The 22,018-nt window shown below is 44.9% G+C and overlaps 1 protein-coding gene across 3 annotated transcripts in view; it reads right to left on the reverse strand.

The window, feature by feature from the left end:
- The window catches only part of Xrra1 (X-ray radiation resistance associated 1), a 49,064-nt gene that overhangs the window by 2,946 nt on the left and 24,100 nt on the right, over nt 1-22,018 (reverse strand). For 2 of the 3 annotated variants that reach the window (XM_013014011.1, XM_013014013.1), the window contains 8 exons: nt 16,191-16,226; nt 15,962-16,090; nt 14,871-15,088; nt 10,675-10,715; nt 7,328-7,453; nt 3,245-3,338; nt 2,428-2,543; nt 691-1,038 (listed from right to left, as the gene is read on the reverse strand). In XM_013014011.1, coding sequence (XP_012869465.1) covers nt 691-1,038; nt 2,428-2,543; nt 3,245-3,338; nt 7,328-7,453; nt 10,675-10,715; nt 14,871-15,088; nt 15,962-16,090; nt 16,191-16,226 — 1,108 coding nt within the window. The remainder of the gene's footprint in view (nt 1-690; nt 1,039-2,427; nt 2,544-3,244; nt 3,339-7,327; nt 7,454-10,674; nt 10,716-14,870; nt 15,089-15,961; nt 16,091-16,190; nt 16,227-22,018) is intronic. The other variant, XM_013014012.1, reaches the window with a different exon arrangement.

The raw sequence follows: 22,018 nt of genomic DNA on the forward strand, positions 1-22,018 counted from the left end.
CTGAATCTGTTTATGTTGTGTGTATAATATACACACACACTTGGAAGGAAATCTTATATAATATTTTACATAATTTTATGCATGAAACAAAGTTTTATGGTGTGGAGTTTTCTACTTGTGGTCATGGTGGTACATGGAAAAATTTCAGATTCTGAAGCATTTTGGATTTCAGACTCTCAGACTAGGGATGTTCAACCTGTATTCTCTTTCCCAATATGTCATCCGTCTATAGCATCTTCCTTTATACTACCCTGATTCATGTGGTGCTCTCTTCCAGAAAGCCCTTGCTGCCCAAGTCTCCACCTTGCTAGCTCCAACTCTGCCTACAAAACTCAGCTCATCTGGTGTGGGGCAGAGGTGTCCCACCTTCCTCCAGGTCTGCTTCAGGCTCAGCTTTCCCAGTAGACTGTGGGTGCTCCGAGGGCCCTGCCCCTGAGCATCCTTGCTCCTGGTATCCAGGGGCAGCATGAGAGGTGAGGTGACTTGACACAGGGAGGCAGAGACAGCACCCCATCCAGACAGACCCCAGATGCTGCCTGTGCCCTTTGGTGACTCTGTAATCTCACATGTCTGGAGCTCGCAGGGTGGGCACACAAGCCCTGCCAACGGGCCTGCCCTTGGGTGTCCAGACTTGTCCTGTGCTTGCTATGGGCTCTGCAGACAATGGGTGGGCAAATGGAGTTTAGGCACCTGGGTCAGGAAGATGGACTCTGTGTTCTTGATGTCCTCATCCGACAGGTGTTCGGGACTGACACGGCCAGCTGTGTCACTTGGGCAGGATGTACTCTCTTCACTCTGCAGGGTGGAGTCAGAGCAGATGGGGGGCAGCGGCACGAAGGTCCTGCGGGATAGGGAGAGGCCTTCCAGGCCTTCGGCAGGCAGGTGTATGTCCTGAGTGGCACTCCTGGCACGGGGAAGCTCCTCCTCCAGCTCTGCCTCTGGTTCTGTCACATCCCGCAAGGGCGACTCAGCTGTAACCATGTATAGCTGCTGGGGTATCACAGGCTGCTTTGGCACCTTGGGGATCTGGCTTTTCACCTGTTGTGGGAGAAAGGCTGGGGTGGATCAGGAGTCATTCCTACACTTCACCAACCTGAGAATGCTGGGTATGAAAACTGTGAGGCAGGGAAAGAAATCACACAACTGTGTATCTGTTTATCCTATGCATAACTGTTTTATTTACCCCTCAGAATTACCAGGGAACAATTACTACTACTACTACTACTACTACTATTATTATTGATAGTACTAGACTTTGAATTTGCTAGATGGGTGTTCTAATATTGAGCCATGACTCCAGCCCTCTTTTGTACCAATTATTTGAGATAGATTCTCACTTTCTGACTGGGTTAGTGCCTGAATTGCCATCCTCCTATTTTACATTTCCCATCAAATCTGAGATGACAGGCATGTGTCATCATAGCCATCAAAATGGAGTCCCATGAACTTTTTTGCCCAAGTTGGCCCTGAACTTCAAGCTCCTGATCTCAGCCCATCAAAGTAGCTAGAATTACTAGTGTGAGCTAGCGTACTTGGTTCAATCACCCTCATTTTATAGTAAGGAAACTGGGGCTCAGAGAGGTACACAGACCAAGGAAGGCCCCATTTGCAAGGCCTGGCCTTTCTGACTCCAGCTTGGACTGTAGGCCTCATCCCTAGGCTGCATCATCGCTGACCATATTGCTCTGCCCTAGGGGACTGATGAAGGTTTACCACAGTGATCTTGACCTTACTCTGGGACTCTGAGGGCCACTTTTAGGGTATATGTATACCAGCATATAAAGTACATGTGCATATCAAATCTCAAATGCCAAATCTCCTTAGGATTTGGACAAAAGGAAAACTTCCTTCTTGTTGAATGGCTCAATTTCCTTAACTAGCAAAAGTCTAACTATTCTCTCCTCCTTCACCTCCACTGTCAGGAGGCTACCTGGGCTGTGATTTCCCCCAGTCTCTTAGTCTGGTATGACAGCTATGTGCTTACCTATGGACTAAGTAGAGGTCTCTCAAGATTTTCTGGCTTGCTGGCTTTGAACTGCAATCCTCCTGTTCTCCTAATTAGTTAGGATTACAGCTGTGAGCTACCAGCACCTGACTAGAGATAGAAACTCTTATTTAAGGTCAGGCAGCTATGGAAAGTGTCAGAGCAAGTCTCTCCCTAAGTTTTCCAACCTCAAGACTTATTTTTCCTTTCTGGTGGGCCTTAGTGTCTGTAAAATCAGGGGATCCCTGACTCACTGATACCTAAGGCACCTCCTTTTGTTTTGGGGCCTCGCTGGCTGTCAGGCCCTTTCCATTTCAATCTGTATTTTACGGTCAGGAAAGGACACTGTCTGTGGTGGAGAGGGAAGGTAAGAGGGAGCCTCTCTGCTCAGGCTTGGGTGGGTGCATTCATTCATATAGTCTCTGGGGCTCTGGAACACTCACCTTTCGTGATTCCTTCCGAGGCATCAAAATATGATGCTTAGCTTTTATTAACTTCCTTCGAATTAAATGGATTCCCAGTCGCTCCTGGAGGAAGCTCTTTAACAGTGGTGGGACCCCTGGTTCCAAGAGGGGAAAACAGGATGTTAGCTCACAGTGACCAGGGCTTCCTATGTGCTAAAAGCACTATTCAAATGGCTAATAAGGCTTAATTTTCTCTTCAACCCCAGGAAGAAGGTACCATATAGTTCTCATTCAATAGACAAGGAAACAGAGGCCCAGAGAGGTTAAAGAATTTGCCTGAGGTGGGGGTGGGGGTGGGGGAGGATTAGACTCCCTGGAACTGATGCAGAGCCAGGACACTCACCTGCCCAGCTGCTGCCTCTGAGACAGCAGCCTCCAGCACTGGACTGTGCCCTGTACTCAGCCTGCTCTGGCAGGGAGGGTCCTACCATTTGGGAAGTAGGAAATGAAGCCACACCACATCTGCTCTACAAAGCAAGGTGTAGCTCAAAGAGTGCATGCAAGCTCTAGAAAATTCCATTTTCCACTCTTTCTTGCTGTGTGACCCTGACAGATCACAAGCCTCCCTGAGCTTCAGTTCCGATCAAAGTCCACAGGAGACAACGAATGCAAGCAGGATGAACATTATGGAGGGGGTACTCAGCAGTGTCTGCTGTCTCTCCTTTCCCAGGGCCTCATCGATCTCGCCCACCCCAGCCCAAAACAGAGCCCAGGCCTGGTATCCAGGAGTTGGGAATGTGGGTGTCCACACTGCTCCTGTACACTGGGCTGGAGGGGAAGGTTGTGAGCATCATACCTCGTGTGTGGGACACCAGAGGGTTGTTATGAAGAATGAGCTCGCAGAGAGAGGGGAAAAGAGCCACTGGTAGGACGGCATCCTCCTTTGAGATCTGTAACAAAGGCAGGGCAGATATGAGGTCGATGGCACCCATTACCTCTACCAGGGTACATCAGGCTCCCATTGCTCATTGGAGAAGAGGTGGGCAGTGCCTTCTCCTGTGCTACCTGCTCATGCCCAGGCTACTTTGCCCACTGTCTTTACAACTCCATCTGCATGGTTCCATGTCTGATACCTGAGAGTCACCCTCCCTCCTCCACATTGGATCTGTAGCTCTTATCAAGTATCAGTGAGATTGCTGAGACCATAAGAATGAGCACACAGAGCATGTGACTGGGCAAGGAGGCTGCAGGTTGTCCAGGCACTGACTCTGACTTTAGAGTTAGTAGCTAACATGTCACCTTCCTCCAGGCAAACCTCCACACACCCCAGCAGCAAATCATCCACTCCTGAGGGCTTCCTTCTGTAAGCACTATGCCCAACTTGGGTCTTCAGCTCTACCCAAACCTGAGCTCCTCCAAGTCCTGGAGTTCCCACCCTACAGCTAGCTACTTCCTCTCTCCACCCAGACCCACCTGAGCTCCCACTACCTCACTTCCTACCCCAGACCCTCCTGCTACCTAGATAGTGAAGGGTGCCACGTGCTCCCTCTTGGGGAAAATATGGCTCCTCTAATAAACCTTATAATAATCTTTTTCCTGTGCCTGCCTGCTTCTGCATGGGTCCCCTGGGATGGATGTGAAGGATCCCTTTACATTCCTAAGGTCAGCATTAGATATCATGTGTCTAATGAGGCAGGAGTTCAGGAACTCAACCATGGGGGGATGAGCAGGGCCAGCTGTAAGGGGCACCTCATGGCCAAGAGACTGTTCTATCCCATATGAAGCTGGCTAGTAAGTGATGGACTGTTGACCAAGCCAGCCTCTGGTAGGTAAACAATACATTCCTTCGGGAGTCACTGGAACACACAGGACCATGTTGCAGCTGGGTTGGGTGCAGGACCTAAAGACGGCACCAGAGAAGTGCATGAAGCAGGAGATGGGACAGAGGGAGGAGAGATGACCTAGGAAGAGAGGGAAGAGATAGGTGGCTGAGATTGAAGAAGGTAGGAGATAATGAGTAACTGCAGTGGGGGGATAGAGTGTGTGACGGAGGCATTTCCACCCCAGCACGGACAGGCAGCTCAGTGTAGTCACGTGACTCGGCTGTAGCCAGTAGAATGTGAGCATAAGTGATCAATGCTCCTTCCAACACCGTGCCCACATGCCCATGTGGAGGCCTTCTGCCAACCAGGAATATCCACAATAAAACAAGAAATAAAAACAAGAAATAAACTTTTCTTGTGCTAAGTGACTAAGATGCTTGAGTTTGCTGCCGCAATATTTCTCTAGTATTACTCTAACTAGTGCAATGAGAGCTGCATACCTGTTAGAGGAATTAAAGAAGGTTAGGGTGATTAAGCACAGAGAGGAAGCATGGAGGACTATGAAATGAAGCTGGAGATGCATGGCGGAGCCACACTAATGCTAAAGAGTGTAGCCCTGGGGGAAGCCAACAGAGATTGGACAAGATTTTGGTGATGGATTTATGTACAGAAGAGGAGATGGGACTTAAAGGAGTATCCAGGATGGCCACAAGATTCCAGCTTGAGTAAGCAGGTAAATGATGGAGCCAGTCACTAAGATGGAAGACAATGGAAGGACATAAAATTTAGAGGAGGATCAACTCATCTTGGAGGCCCCTTTGAGACCTCCATGTAGGCAGTTGGACACTGGTCTGGAATATAGAAGAGAGCCCGCATTTAAGAGCCACTTTTCATGGGACAGTGAATATTTGAAGTTGTACCTTAAGAGGGAGGAGAAAGGGGTGAGAGGGAGAGAAGAAGAGAGGGAGAGAGAGAGAGAGAGAAAGAGAGAGAGAAAGAGAGAGGGAGAGATTAGGAGAGGGGGGCTGGAGGGGATTTAATACTAGATCTTCTAGAGCACAGGTTGGCAAGTAAGGACAGAAAACCTTGCTAACCCAAGCATCCAGGGGTAGGAAAAAAATACTACCACACTACTGGGTAGGGGCAGGAAACCCACTTTATCTGGTACAGTGGAGGTCTTTTTTTTTTTTTTTTTTTGCCAGTCATGGGGCCTGAACTCTAGGCCTGAGTACTGTCCCTCAGCTCTTCAGCTCAAGGCTAGTACTCTACCACCTGAGCCACAGCACCACTTTTGGCCTTTTCTGGTTATGTGGTGCTGAGGAATGGAACCCAGGGCCTCATGCATTCAGGGCAAGCACTACCATGAGCCACCTTCCCAGCCCCCAGTGGAGCTCTTTTGAGAAAAGAAATTCAGAGAATCTAGACCCATCAGGGCTGCCAAAAACTGGGGCTAGAACCTACTCTAGTCCCTATTCCACGATGGCAAGCACCAAGCATGCAATTATAACAGCCTACTGCAGGCCGGGAAGAAAAGTGGAGTTAGACCCCGAGCTGCAGACACAAGGATAGAGCCCTGGGAGCCTAGCAAGGGCCAGGTCTCTTGCTGAAAGGGATGTGCTTTCAATACGGATATCAGCAGGCTGCCAGCCCAGGGGTAGAGATCTATGCAAATAGTAAGTGTGAGAAAGCTGTGCAGCTATATTAAAATTAGACAACAATAACAACAAAAAGACACTAATGTAAGGACAACTGTTAACAGGCCAAGGGAGTAATTTGTAATAAAGAAGGGTTTATACAATTGGTTAATATAACAATTCTAAATGTATATGCACTGGGTAACTGGCTTCATATTACCTAGTACAAAAACTGACAGAACTGCTGGATGCCAGTGGCTCATGCCTGTAATCCTAGCTACTTAGAAGGTTGAGATCTGAGGATCACGCTTCAAAGGCAACCTGGGCAGAGAAGTCCATGAAACTCTTCAATTAACTACAAAAATCCAGATATGGGGCTGTGGCTCAAGTGGTAGAACATTAGCTTTGAGCATAAAAGCTCAGAGACAGTGCCCAGGCCCAGAGTTCAAGCTCTAGGATAAGAAAAAACACACACACACAAAAAAAAAAAAACAAGCAAAAAAGCTGACAGAATTAAGGGAGAAATAAAATAAAGCAAATCACAAGGAACAGAGATTTCAACACACCATGCCCGGCAACAGACAGAGAAGAGTACATGCAGGACCAACCTCCTTAAATGACATTTAAAACCTCCCCACACCCCCACTACACTGCAGAATACACTTTTTTCCTCAGTGTACATGGAATATCCACCAAAATAGGTCACATCAGAGATTATAGAACAAGTTTAAACACATACGGAAAGAGAGAAATTATAGATTATACTATCTGGCCATAAAGGAAGTAGTTAAAAATTAATACATCCAAGAAAAGTCCCATAGATTTGGAAACTAAACAACTCATGGATCAAAGACAAAAATGATAGGAAAAATTAAAAATATCTTAATTGGAGGAAGACAGAAATAGAGAGGCTGGAACTTAGGTCAATGGAAGCACATGTGCTTGGTATACTTGATGCTCTGGGTTTGCTCCCCAGCACCCAAAAATAAATGAGAGTTTATAGAACATCAGAGAGGACAGGCATATTGGATAAACATGGAGAAATATGAAATCTGTCCACGGACATTATATCTGCTTTTTCTTTCCTTGTTACTTGTCTAGGTTCATTGATTCAGATCTTAACCTAAACACTTTACCTTGAGAACTTTCTCAGATTCCAAATGTTACATTAGACTGCTCACATAGTACTTACATCATAGCACAGGCACATCTACTTTGTGGTTGTCCAGTATTTGTCTTCCCTACAGCTGACAAGCTTCACAAAGACAGAGGACAAGTCTTTTTTTCCAGCTGTGTGCCCAATGCCTAGCACTAAGCTGGGCACACACTAAGTACCAAATAAATATCTGCCCTTCCCTGAGAATTCCTGGGCCCACAAACCTATAACACAGGGAACTAAAAGGCTGGGCTCAGGCCAGAATTGCTTACATCCCACCACCCATCTGTGCCCCTGAGCAAGCAGGTAGAGAGGCAGAGAGTCACCTTATTGTAGGCCAGGCTAAGGTACCTCAGCTCTGGGAAGGGTGGGGCCAACGTCTGGTTCCTGACCTTCAGTGACTTCACAGGAAGTATCTCGAATATGGGAGGGAACAAACATACCTTGGTTGTCTTAGAAGGAAAAAAAAAAGTTAAAAGTCAAGGTGTCCTAATAATAAAGGAGATGAAGCTGGTGATGACTAAGACCCTTCCTATGGAGTGTACTGTCATGAGCTTTGTGCCTGGGCAAAGAGATGCATGTAGGGCTCAGAATTCTGATTCCAAGTTCTCTGAGGTCACATAGTGATCTGATTTTCTAGCACCGAAAGTTCCAGTTTCAAGTTCTCTGAGCCAGGGGTCACGGTGGCGCTGAGGTGGGCATCAGAGGTACTCTGCCTCACCTCTGTTCCCACAGCAGCTTGGCCCTTCTACAGACATGGACAAAAATCTCTCCAGAAGGCAAAGGGAAGTACTTGCATTGGTAATGGGCCAGCACAGTGAAGATTCTTTGTTCTAGGATGAACCCATAGCTAGGTCTGAACGATGTGAGCCAGGCCTTGGGGCCTGAATGTGGTAAGGTCCATATGGGTCACTTGCAGGGTCATGGTCTCTCTGTTCAATTCTGCCTCAGGGTCAATGTGGTTAATCAGGCACAAAATGGAAATACCATGGACCACATCTAATGTAATTTCACTTATTGCTTCCTTGAGAGCCATATGACTGGAGGGTATTACAAGGGTAGAAGTGGGGTTAATGGTTAAGATAAACTAAATGCTCTGAGTTCCATTAACAACTATGTAATCATGAGCAAATTATTCCATTTCCATGTGTTCATTCAATGAGTATCTGTGGGATACATACTTTGGGCCAAGTATTTTGTGTCCTCCTAGGCCAACTTGTAAAGCCCCATCCATGGGACAGGTCAGTCATGGGTGAGAGTAAAACAAAAGCTAATATGACTTCCCTTTCCAGGTGACCCCAACACAATCTGAGAAGGCGGACTGTGGCAGTCTGATGTGGCATCTCCCTTTGCCATGCGACTCCCTGAAACAGGGGCCCTAAAGGCTGATTCGGCTAAACACACAGACTCTTCACTTGGGCCTGAATCTGTCCTCTTTGCTACCTTAAACTTTGGGTCAGAGTACTGTTGAACTCTCACACAGACATGTTAATCATTTGAGTAGTAGCTGCCTAAAATCTAGTAATACAAGGTTGATTAGCTCTAAATTTATCTAACCTCTCCTTTTTCCCTTCAAGGCTGAAGACACCAAGGTAAGAGGAAGGTATTCTCAAGATTCCAAGAAGTGAGTCTTCTAGGCAGACATCCCTGGTAAGGAATCGAGGCTGTCCCCACCAAGTGGAAGCAGCCATTTTATCATTTAATGTCATCATTTCCTTCACGCCATAATTGAAAATCAGCTGGACTCTCAGAACCAGAGGACTGACTGTGTATGTACACTTCTCTCTCTACCCCCTTTCCTTCACCTAGTCTGGTGCTTTATCCTTCCCTTATGTAATCCTGAAGCTCTTATCAGTACTTCCAAAGACAAGGGTTAAGACCAGTGATCCTCTGTTTTTGGGTTTTGTTTTTCTGGTGTAGCTACTCTCAGTAATACAGTTCTTTCTTGCCCTATCTTGAAGTGGTGGATGACAAATCTGGTAGGAAGGTCTCTGGCCTAGGACTCTGGGACTCTCTCCTATTTGGATTAGGTGAGCTGAAGGGAGCAAGTCACAGTGGAACACAGAATAGGAGAAACCAGAAATTCGGGCTGAGTATACTAAACTTAGGGCATGACAGGCTCAGCTGAGGAGCACAGAGGACCCTATATTAGAGGGACAAACATCTGACTTTTAGGGTCCACTGAAAGTCTCAATCATCCAACGTTTTCTCTAGATTTTCAAATGCTAGACAACTAGGATTTGAACATGGAACAGTCCTAGGAATTACCTTGATTCTTATGGTACACAGTCCTGCTCATGTACAGGTCTTTTTGCAGGGTCACCCTGCTGCTCCTCCCATTCAGGGGTGGGGTAGAAGAATCTATGTTTCTACTCCCTTGAAATCTGACTGGCTGCTGTATAATATAGAATTTGTCTGGTCTTAGTCCCAAGTTCCTAGTACCCAGTTTCTAACTAAAACTTTTCCAAAAGTCTTGGAATTTCCTAAGTGATAGGGATGTCTTTACTATTCAGGGTTCTTAATTATGCCTGAGGTTTTGCTAATGAGATGAGGATGGGGGCTAGCCAGATGATTACAGAGTTGGACCTTTGAACCAAGCTGACCTCTGGGAAGGAAAGTAGGGTAGAGATGGAGTTCAAGCATGGAGCCAAAGATTCCCCAAGAAAGGCTCTGAAGGTGACCTTCCTAGCTGGGAAGCATACTTGCTGGGCGAGTATGCAATGCCCCTGACTCCATGGGGGCATGGGTCCCTTCCAGATCTCACCTTATGGGCTTGTCAGGTAGCTGGTCCTTATCTGGATGAAAAGACCACAGAGACAGAGACAGAGAGGCCCAGCTATGGCAACTGTTCATTTTAGCCTAGCTCCTAGCTAACCTATCAGCAGACTGCAGTTGCAGGGTATGCTGGGGTGAAACCAGCAGAACTGCATTGCTAGCTCCAATCACAGTAACAAGTAAGAATTGCTACTGTCTGAAGTTGGCAACGGAGTTTGCTCTGCAGCAATTGTTAAGTGGTATCATCCCTCTATTCCTCATATAGGCATATCTGTGAGGAGGCAAGGTACTGAGCTGTTTCCTGAGGATACAGGTTGACCAAATATATAGTTGTACTTCTTATTATCAATGAATATGTTGACATTTAGTTAGGTGCATTAATCACCAGATCCCAAGGCAAAAACCAATTTCCTGTGTTGACAACAATCAAGTGTCTAAGCCTTTGACACCAAGGGTTAGATTCTAGGTACTGGTATATCTAGCAAGAGCTTTTCAGCTTTGAGGGGTGTGGGGAGAGACCTTGAGCCACAACCCCAAGGCAGGTCCCTTCAGTTAGGTCTATCACTAACAGTTCTGAGGGCACTGAGAGCCAGACTATAGGTGGACGACGGTAGGGCCCCAACAGGTCCCTACTCCATCACCAGTGTCTGGTGCATACTGTGTGCCCAGCAACCATCTGCTCAATAGATGGGCTTTCTTGGCATGATCTATAGAAATGTCTTTTATATCCCTTGTCATTTGTTTTTGTCTATTAAAATTAATGTTCTTGGGCTAGGGAATGTTGCTCAGAGGTAGATCACTTGCCTAGCATATGTGAAGCTCAGGAATGCAAATGAATGAATGAAAACAAACTGATGTTTCAACTCAACTATACAAGTGAGAAACAGGCAGTTCTTACCTCTGAGGTTGAGAATCCAGGGTAAGATGAGAAGATGACCTCTGAAACAAAGGGAAACAGACAAGGTTCGTGAATGCTTGAACTGACCCCCAGAGAGGCATGGTCTGGGTCTGCCCCCCACTCTGTACAGCAAGGCTTCCCAGACTGGTTCCAATCATAACTGGTAAAGAAGCAGCAGTGACAGCCATCAGGTAACAAGGCCCTTTGCACACAGGATGAAGTCCAAATTCCTTGGCCCGACACCTGAGGTCCCATGTGGTCAGGCCTCTGCTGACTCCTCCAATTTCATCTCATATTCAGGACCCTCTCCCTGACACTATTTCAGTGCATAGACTTTCTTCTTGACTTTGCAACATGCAAATCTTCACTAGAGAGTCTGTACTGAATAGAAAGTGAAACAGCTTTCTTAGAAGAGAGAAATGTGCATCGGGGTATTCTGTGAGATGACTGAAAATACTCTTTGTCCTATTAGTGGAAGAGAATGTGTTGTCACAGAATTTAGCAGCACAGTCCTAAGGAGGAAGCTGCAGAGTGAGCTCATTCTTGGGATCATAAGACAGATTATCCACCAAACAGCTGAACTCATCCCAAGAAAGGGACTGGATCCTGTTACCCTGGGGAATGAGGCCCCTTCCCCATATTAGTGGTAGTGAGACTGATCAAGTGAAAATAAACAGTAAGTTTATTTAAAAGTAAGTTATTCTAGATGTGGATCTGCAAGGAATTTAGGAAAGGTCTGAGCCACAAAGTCACAGTTTGTCAGGGGATGGGCTATGTTTCAACTGTGGGTGTTGAGCAGTGATCCCCTGGATAAAGAGCTTAAGAAAGGAAAATAGATTTTTTTCTTCTTTACTTCCCTCCCTCCTCAGGGCCTCCCCTTCCCTTTCCTTCTCCTTCTTTCTTTCCCTCCGTTCTCCTAACTTCTTCACTTCTCTTCTTCCCTCCCTCCCTTCCTTCTTTCTTTCTTTTTTTTTGGCATGGCTTAAAAGAAATCCTACTAGAAAGTATTTCTAAGAATCTGGACTCATGAACTGCAAGGTGAATTTCAATAGATTTGGTATTATGGGTTGAGAGTTATTTTTTAACACCTCAAATTTATATGAAAACCTAACCCCAGGATCTCAGAAATATGACAAGAATAAACCATAAGGAAAGGTCTTCAAAATGGTGCTGAATAATGTTATGTAACAGAATGGGTTCAATAGTATATATCTACTATGTAATTAAAACATATTACATTCAAAATAATCTATACCCTACAAAGACAGATACTTGGATCAAAAAACAGTACAAGAACATATATTTATTTGCAAATGAGAAATGAGAATAGCAAAATAGAAGAATAAAGGAGGACAAGAATAACCTTTTTTTTGGTGGTACTAGGATTTGAACTCAGGGCCTGGTGCTTGCTCAGCTTGCACTCTACCACCTGAGCCATGCCGGGCTAAGAATAACCTTGTGTGGTACAATCCCTACCCTATGCAATCAGGTTGTGCTGTGAACTCCACTCTTTCCTAAGTTACACATGGGCACATGAGACAGAATCGAAGAAGGAGAAAGAATTTTTGAGGTACAAATGGATTATTTTGTACCAGTAAACAATATATAAAACATATCAGAAACACAAGACACACATAAACTTACCAGTTATACCAGACATAACCCCTCATCTGGGAGTATAAAAGGAGGAGAGCAGATATAAAAGAAGATACCAATGTGGCATGCATGTCCACCCCACCATATGGTTACCAGCTGTAAGCTATGTCCAGGAAATGGCTGAAGCAAGGACCTCTGCCTCTGTCCTCTGGCTCCAACTTAAGCAGTTTCCTTGTCTGTGAAATACAAGCCACTTCAAACTGATACTCAAACCAGCCAGCTGCCCAGACCTACATGTGACAACTCTGTGATCTGTTCTAAGCCACATGTTTAAAAATTAGCACCAGTAAGTTGTAGAAGGGGGTTTCGTTGTGGCATATCTGTACAGGCACTGTGATGAGACTCACCCCTCCACCACTCTCCCACACCTACTCCCCCCTGAGGAGGAAGGTCTGACACATCAGCAGTTGTAGAGAGAAAGAAATGAAGCCAGCAGTACAGTATCTTAGTCTGAAGATTGATGAATAACTTTTAAAAAATCAAAATTGGTCCAAATTGTTATTAGGATTTATATCTATTATTAAGATGGAGAGAATAAATGCCTACTAAATTTTCTTTTAGGGCTGGGGATGTGGCTCAAGGGGTAGAATGCTTTGCCTAGCAAAGCCTCAAGTTCAAAACCCAGTACACCTTTTCCTCTAACCTTTTTCCTTCTTATTAAAGGGAAGGTTTGCATTTAGTTGATTTCGCTAATGACAAAGTTTTGCAATGCGGATAGAATTTTAGAATAAAATTAGGATAATCATTTGGAAATATAGAAATGAACTGGATGTCAGTGTCTCAGGCCTGTGATCATAGCTATTAAGGAGTCTGAGACCTAAGGATTGTGTTTGAAGCTGGGCAGGAAAGTCCATGAGACTCTTACTTCAAATTAACCAGCAGAAGCTGGAAATGGTGGTGTGGCTAAAGAAGTAGAGCCCCAGCCTTGAGTGAAAAGTAAAATGAGAGCTCAAGGCCTTATAGTCAAGCCCCAGTTCCAGAGCACATGTACGCATATGCATGCATACACAGGTGCACACAGACACACGGACACATACACACAGATTGCAAACCTAATAACAGAATGGAACCAACTTAATAGTAAGATGCCAGAAATAAAACTAGATAGTGACAAATCCTCAAGAGCAGTGAGAGACTCAATGTAACTATTTCCCAAATTAACTAAGTAGAAAAATTTTATGGGGAAAACCTGAACAACATAATTGTGACAGTTTTTTCGGTGTCTTTATCTCAAACCCACCCTTCTCTATATCTTTTTCTCTAGCCTGCTTTGGAGTGTGGGAGCTGAGGCTCTGAAGAATACTTCTACAGCTGGTTTCCTGTTCGATTCTGACAACGACTGAGAGAAGACTGGGAAAGAAGAGAAGGGGCCCACTTAATCTCATCCGCTTCCCATGGTTTCCTGCCTGCTTGTGATTTCTACGACTGCCAACGGAATCATGCTGCTTTATCCTAGCAACACCTGAATCCAGTTGGTAAATTTCCCACTTTCAAGACACAGCCTGATGCTGGCCAGTGTCCCCTCCTAAAAAGTCTGGGTCTCTGCCACCCCAGGCTGTCTGAGCTCACAGGTCCCAGCAGTTAAGCAGGCCCTGAGGTCTAAGTTTTAGGGCGACTCTATTTTTTTAGGGTGTCTAATTTTTTCACATTCCAACCACTTCCTATAAAAGAAAACTTGAGCCAGGTATCGGTGTCTCCTGTCTAAAACCCTATCTACTCAGGAGGCTGAGATCAGAGAAGGCAGACAAATCTGCAAGACTCTTTCTTCTAATTTTGGGGAGACAGGAGAGGGTCTGTCTCCTCTCACATGAGCCATGAGTGAAAATGACAAGTGAGAGCTTGAGGCCCTGAGTTCAAGCCCAGTACTGACAAGCAGGAAAGAGATTGAGAGGGAGGGGTGGGGAGAGGCGGGAGGAACGCGAAGTTGGAATGGTGGTAATTCTCTGAAAAGGTATTGATGGCAGGGGGTACTACTGAGACACTGGAAATGTTCTGCATTGTAACGTGAATTGTTGCTAAGAGGGCCTCATGTGTAAAAATTCTGGTTCTGTCAAAGATTTCTGTATTTTAACCACTGTAAGTTATTTTCCTCAATGCAGAGTACATTTAAACAAACAGGAGGCAGTGGCACAATCATAGACAACTAGATCAGTAGAATAGTATCTAGTTCAAAAAATACACTCCTCTTTTAAAGGGATTTGGGTCTATGATTCAGGGTTTGCCTCTGAACACTGTCATGTGGATGTGAATCTTAGAGCAGTGGTGTTTGTCCACCCCGGTACCCTAAAAGGTCAGAAGCAAACAGGCTAGCAGTGGAGAGAAGAGGATGGAAAGGCCTGTGTCCCTTGAGGCCACTGGTGTGCCACAGAGCTAAACCATTTCTGGAAAGTCTTGCTTCTGAGTTTCTCATTATTTGAGATTTTTCAAAATGAGTCGCTTTTATGTTGGATTTCAAAAGCATCTTAAGTGTAAAAACCCCTGAGGAAGTAAGTCAGTGTAAGAGCAGCTAGCTAGTGGCTGGAACCAGGAGTATGGCTCACCTGTGCGGTCAACGTCCTTTTTCATGGGCAGAACAGTATAATCTGGTTGCTCATCCTGGGCCTCTGACTTCCACGACTTGGACTGTAGCACAGACTGGGACTCTTTCCTGGGACTTGCCCTGCCTCCAACCCATTCCCCAGACCCATCACGAAGCTGAACCTGCTGTAGGTACGGGATCCGGGAAATCTTGTTTTGGTCCAGGCTTAACTTCTTCAGTCTTCAATTAAGGAAAGTGAATACAGAATCACAGCAGTAATGATACCTCATCAATATTACCAAGCAAGTTAGGAAACAACCGGAAAGCAGGCTTGGACATGTACTCCTTCCTCTGTGTGACCTTGAATTAGTGACTTGACCTCAATGTGCCTGTTTCTAACTGGGCATGTTTATTCACCTTTCAAGGTCCTTGGGAAAGGGCTGGGAAAGTGGCTCAGTGGTAGAGCACTTGCCTTGCATGCCTGAGGCCCTGGGTTCGATTCCCCAGCACCACATAAGCAAACAGAAAGAAAGCTGGATGTGGCACTGTGGCTCAAGTGGTAGAGCGCTAGCCTTGAGCTGAAGAGCTGAGGGACAGCACCCAGGCCCAGAGTTCAGGCCCACGACCGAACCCAAAAAAATTTAAAAAGGTCCTTGGGAAGATTGAATGGGATGATATGTAATATTCAGTCAATGCTAGCTGAATTCAAAAGAAACTTTTCAGGAATCTAAAACTTAACTTTTTAAAGGCCAGTGTTTTCTTTCCTTTAACCAAATAAGTAGAACTCAGCAGTTAAACTTCTAATTTTGGGGGGACGGGAGAGGGTCTGTTTCCTCTCACATGAGCAAGCTGTCTTGGGTAATATCTCCTCTACCCTCTGTTCACTTTGCCACTTCCCAGCCAGTCATATGACCAGAAATAGCCTTATTGGTGCCCTGATTTTTATATGAGCTAAAGCTCAGAGGGGAGAAATGACTTTTCCAAGGCCACACAGCAGAAGTAAGTGACAGAGCCAGAACTTAACCAGGCCTTTTGGGTTGTTGAGTAACCCTTGGGGTGTGAGCAAGGCTGGGAGTTAGGAAGGGCCCTGCTGAGGAAGGCTTGTGGCTTTACCTCCTGAGCCCTGCCAGGCTGGCAAAGCAGTTGGGGTTGGAGAGTTTGTTGTCATCCAGCATCAGTGTCTCCAGTGCTGGGAACCTCAGGATGTACCTCTTGCTTGTCATCGATGTTATGGATGCCTCCCTGTGAGAGCAGAGATCTTGGGTACCAAGCAAGGGCAGGGAACAAGCTCCAACATCCTCAAGATGACATGGAGGACAGAGAATCAACTGAGAGGACTAACCAGCTTGGGAACTTCTTCTGTGCCTCAGGGAAGTCCCTGTAGAGGTGGACATAAGATATAAATGCCTCTCCACCCGACACCTTCCCAAACACAGGCTTCTCTATGGAGAATGTTCACACACACACCATTAGCTAGGCTGGGCAGGGTGGGCACTGGTGGTGCTCTGGACTAGACCAGAGTGAAAGAGACATGACCAAGTTAGGGGAGCATTCTGCAGGCAGAACAGAGCACAATTTTGGCAGAGGATCACTTGCTCTTGGCCTCAACCACAGCTTTGCTAAGGTCTCTGAGAATTCATGGAAACATCTGAGAGGAATTGAATAAGCCAAGTCCTGAATTCCACAGATGGGCAGGAAGTGGTGGTGCCCTAGTCTATGGTTCCTGTGACCTTGTAAATCCAGGTCGATAAGGCCTGGGTAACTAAATACCCACAGGCAGAGGACTTAAATCACTATTTCCTTCTTCTCTCCATATTTTGTTCTACTAACATACCAAGTGTCTGGAAGTACAGACACAGACAGATATTCACCTATATAAGACACAAACACAGACACAACAGGAAAGGAAATGAACATTTACTCAGATCCTACTGCACTCCTAGCACTGTGTTAGGTGTTTTATTTCTTTACTATTATTATTTTGGGGGGTGTAGGTTTGAACTCAGGGCTTTGATCTTGCTTGGCAGGTGCTCTACCACTTGAGCAACGTCCAGCCCTTTTTAGTTATAGTTTTCCAGTTAGGGGCTCACATTTTTTGCCAAGGCTAGTCTTGAACTATGCCTCCAGTACAGCTGGGATTACAGGGCATATACCACCATACCCAGCTTTGTTTGTGGAAATGGAGTCTCATTAACTTTTTGCCACTATGCTCCTAATCTCTTGTCTACCTAGTAACAGATGTGCACCACCATGTCCAGCTGTGTTATGTTTGTTTGTTGGTTTGTTTTTGGTCGGTCATGGGGCTTAAACCTAGGGCCTGGGTGCTGTCCCTGAGCTTTTTCGCTCAAGGCTAGCACTCTACCACTTTGAGCCCCAGCTCCATTTCTGGTTTTTTAGTGGTTAATTAGAGATGTGAGTCTCACAAGCTTTCCTTCCAGGGCTGGCTTTGAACTGCAACCCTCAGATCTCAGCCTCCTGAGTAGCTAGAATTTTACAGGCATGAGCCACAAACACCCAGCTTTGTGTTAGGTATTTCATATGTGTTATTTTTATGTATTATTCATAGGGAGGGTAAGTATTACTTACCTACTTTTCAGATCAGGAAACTCAAGCTCTGAGCAACTTGCTGAAAGTCCCATAGCTAGAAAGAGGCAGAGCTCAACTAGAATTTAGTTCTGTCTGATACCCAAACCCATGCCCTTTGTATTCTGCTGACCACCTTTCCCATTCACGTCTTCAAGTGACATGTGGGTTAAAGGGTGGGGAGGGAGAAGGGACAGCTGTTTTCTGGGCCAGGGACAGCTTGACAAAGGTAGACAGTAGTGGAACATACACTTTAGGTCAAAAATATCTCACGGGTAAACTTAGAGAGGATATATAGCCATTCACTCATTCACATTTTTTAATCTCTTACACAGCCAACTACGAGAACACAAAGAGACAAAGACTGTGGCTCTTCCCTAAAGATGCTTACAATCTCCTGAAAGAGACCAGCACAGTGCATACAATGGGACAAAATGCTGAAACAGAAGTAGCTGAAGGCTCAGGGAAGGTAATGCTTAGCCATCAACCCTGCCATGCTCTTAACTACTGTGAAAGAGAGAAGAATGGGGAGAAAGACCACCTCTTGGTGGCTGGGTCTGTCACAGAACTAGAAGCTCTGGGCAGCCATGTTTCCTACCAAAGACACTACTCATAGAGTCCAGCTGTTCAGAGACATGCAGTGAGTCACAGAGAGGAACAGATAGGAAGCTGGGAGACAGATGAGCTGAGTGGTCTACCATGCTTACTACCTACATTATTCAACAAGGGCACTAAATCATGGTTCTGAGGCATGGCTGTGTGATTCCTCTGTGTTCTGATAATGAATTCCCCCTTTTGCTTATTGCAAACTGGACAGATTTCTACTGATGATAACCATGATAATTTTGACTAAAGAAGGTACAGGGAAGATCTTGGTGGGGGGCACTGGCAGCAGTGTGGGGAATAGGCCTGAAGTTCAAGGATCCAAAGACATTGGATAGGGCAGAGCAGGGGGCCTTGATATTTCAAAGTCATAGGGACTCTTTTTCCTTTCCTAGAAGGACCAACTTTCACACACTGAATTTTTCATCTCTACTTGAAGTTAAGAACAGAATGGTGTACAATAGCTCTGTTGACTTATAATTAGTTGGCCAATCGTAATAGAAATGTTCATTTTAGTCTTAGAAATATAAATCCCCTTAAAAGAACAGCGGCAGCTGCAGAGCCTTTCTACTGCTCATACTGGATGAGCACTTTAGTGACAGAGCTCTCCAAGGGTAAACCTGAGATTTCAGCTGCTCAGAATGATTCCAGTTTTACTATCTTTTCTCTGACCAAGTGAAGTTACCATCACTTAAAATCCTACCAATTTAGCATATCAATTTAGTGTACCAATTTAGTGTAGAAGCTTAGTATATGGCCAGTAGTTGGAGCCACCATGAGAATTCATATGTCCTATCATAAGATGCCTGAGAATGGGGTCCGGCAGCTCTGAGCTCTGACTCCTTGTTGTATGACTATGGCTGGTGTTGAGCATCTCTGGACCTAGATCATTTGTCTATATAGTATTTGTGTGTGCACACAAACATATATATACATATATTATAATGTGAAATATAATGCAATATATAAATGGGGATTTCTTTTGACTTACATGATAAGAACTTGAATTAGGACAAAATATTGGCCAAAGACTGAACTAAAATGCTGTGGCAAAGCAAACAAGATGAATCTCAGCATTTGTACACTGGTGCAAATGTGAGACCGACTTCTGTGTTAACATATGGAAGGCCCACTCTAGGAAATCCACACCTAGGATGAGGGAAGGTTGGCCACTTGCATGAAATAGGACTTATGATGGGGCTGGTAAACAGCTGGAGCTCTTTTAGGTGTCGTTATTAGGGATAAAGTGACTAGAAAGAGAGTCACAGTCCCCTCTTTTCTGTGCTGGTCATGCCGGAGGAAGCTGATATGGGTGGTCCAAGGCAGAAAGGGAACAGTATTAAAGAAGCCTAAGTAGCAGATTTCAGCTCAAAACAAGTAGTTGAGCAGTGTAAAGATGGAGTGGATCAAGGAGGATTCCCCTGACTCACCCAGAGAGAAGAATGTGGTGCCCCAGAATGGAGACAGAACCAGTTCAGAACAGATTAGATGTGTCATAAAATGAAAAAGTAAGAAGGAAGAAGGTGAAGTAGGCAGAGTCAGGCCATGAAAAGCCTTGTGAGCAACCTCAATGGAATTTAGAACATTTTTTTTCCTGTGGGGGGTACTAGGGTTTGAACTCCTAGCTCTGTGCTTGTCATGAAGGCATTCCACCATGCTCCCAGCCTTTTTTGTTTTACTTAATTTTTCCCAAGACTAGCTGTGGAATTTCTCCATCTTGGCCTCCTGCATAGCTAGGATTGCAGACTTACATCATGATGCCCAGCTTTTCTTTAGGACACTAGAAAGCAGTTGGAGGTCTAAGGTAGTGATAGAGTTGCATGTGTGCCTGTTAGAAAAAGGTCACTTTAGTTGATGGTAAGAAAGTGTTAGGAAGCACGAACCTGGTGGCTGAGACTAAACAAGACTAAGCAAAATTAGCAAGTTGGAGGAACATTTAAGAAGAGTGGTTCACGGCATCTGATAGGAGTGAGAGAGGGCAGAGATCAGGTAGACCTCAACTACCCAGCTGAGATGACTACACGGGGGTGGGGGTGGGTGGGGGGTGAAGGAGAGAGAAAACCAGCCACCAAGAGAAGGAGAATTTGGCACAGGATGTGAGTGGTGAGGTGGTGAGTTTGGTATGATAAGGAGACAGTAGGGGCTTAGAGCTCTGAAGACAGATGAAATACGTGGGAAAGGACAAGCTCACCAAGAAAAAATACTTTTTCAAGGTTGGTTAAAGTGGAAGGTACATAATATCAAAACGCATTGTGTCTATGCATAAGGCTGGCATAAAGAAACTGTTGGATAGTAGAACAGACGGAAAGAGAGAATGATAGAGGGGATTAAAATGACTGAAGTATTTTATATATATATATATATATATATATATGAAAAACTACAGTGAATTCATTTTGTAGAATGAACATATACCAATTAAAGTGAATGATGAGACTATATATAGCAGGTTCTATGGTGGAGTACCAGAGAATAGGAAGATGGTGAACATAGAGGGTGAATGTAGATTAATATGGTTGAAGCACTTTACATACATGTATGACAATGGAACAATGAAACTTGCTGCAGTTGATTGAAGAAGGGAGAGGGGAGACAAAGAGTAATAGAAGGGGTGTATTTGATTAGGGGACATTGTATACATATGTGGAAATATCACAATGAAGCCTCCAATATATGCTAATGCAAAATAAATTACCTTTTTAAAGGGTTAAAGGTAGATAATCAGGTCACATTAATATACAAGAGGCTGATAGAAGAACAATGCACAGAACAGTTGAGTGTAGACAGGTAACAGGGAAGAAAATAATACCGATAACAATTGCCTGAAGCCCTGCAGCTTCTACAGCAGTATCACAATAGGTAATCTGAGGCAGACAAGAGCATGTCCACTCTGCCCCTCATATACAAGGCAATGTATTATGGTTTGGATCTGAAGTGGACCCTTGAAGGCCATGAATTAAAGGTCTGGTTGTCAGCTGATGGCATTCCTAGGAGCTGTGTAATGTGAGAAGTGAGGACTCATGGGAAGAAGTTAGTCATGGCGGGGAGATGCCTTGGAAGGGCATATCTTGTCCTGTTTGCCCCTTCTTCCCTCCCTCACTCTTTTGACTTTCTAGCCAGCTTAAATTGAGCAGTTTTGCCCTATGTACACACACTGCATCACCTTGATATTCTGCCTTGACACAGATCAATGGAACCAAGTGACCTTTGAAAATTTCTTTAAGGTATTTTGTCACAGTAACAAAAAGCTGAAATACAATGGAAATGCAGGGTGATAGAGACTTATGTTACTTTGTATAAGAAGGCATTCCAGCTGGAAAGGTGGCTTAGTGATAGAGTGCTTGCCTCCCATGCATGAGGCCCGGGGTTCAATTCCTCAGCACCACATAAACAGAAAAAGCCAGAAAGAAGTGGTGCTGTGGCTCAAGTGGTAGAGTACTAGCCTTGAGCTGAAGAGCTAAGGGACAGCACCAGGTCCAGAGTTCAAGCCCCATGACTGACCAAATAACAACAACAATAACAAAAAACCCAAGGCTTTCTAGAATGATAAATCAAATATATAAAAGAAAGAGATCCATGATTTGAACACATGTAAGAGATGTGAAGGAAGAAAGGAGGCAATATGGCAAATCCAAATCCTGAAATCAAACATCAGAAGCCAGTTAATCCTCAGCGAATTGTCTTACCACCTTCCCATTTAAAATTGAACTGTAAGGTGGATACCAGTGGTTCATGCCTGTAATCTACTACATGAGAGGAGGCAGATATGGAGAGGACTATGGTTCAAGGATAGCCTGGGCAGGAAAATGCCCTAGACTCCATCTCAATGGAGGACAGGTGTGGTGGCTAGTGCCTGTCATACCACTATAGGAAACTTGGGAAGATCATGGTCTGAGTTCACACTCAGACAGGAAGCAAGACCCTATCTCACAAATAGCCAGTACAAAAAGAAGGGACAGAGGTATGGCTCAGCAGTAGAGAGCC

This window comes from Dipodomys ordii, unplaced genomic scaffold, assembly GCF_000151885.1.
Source record: "Dipodomys ordii isolate 6190 unplaced genomic scaffold, Dord_2.0 Scaffold22, whole genome shotgun sequence".
NCBI lineage: Eukaryota > Metazoa > Chordata > Mammalia > Rodentia > Heteromyidae > Dipodomys > Dipodomys ordii.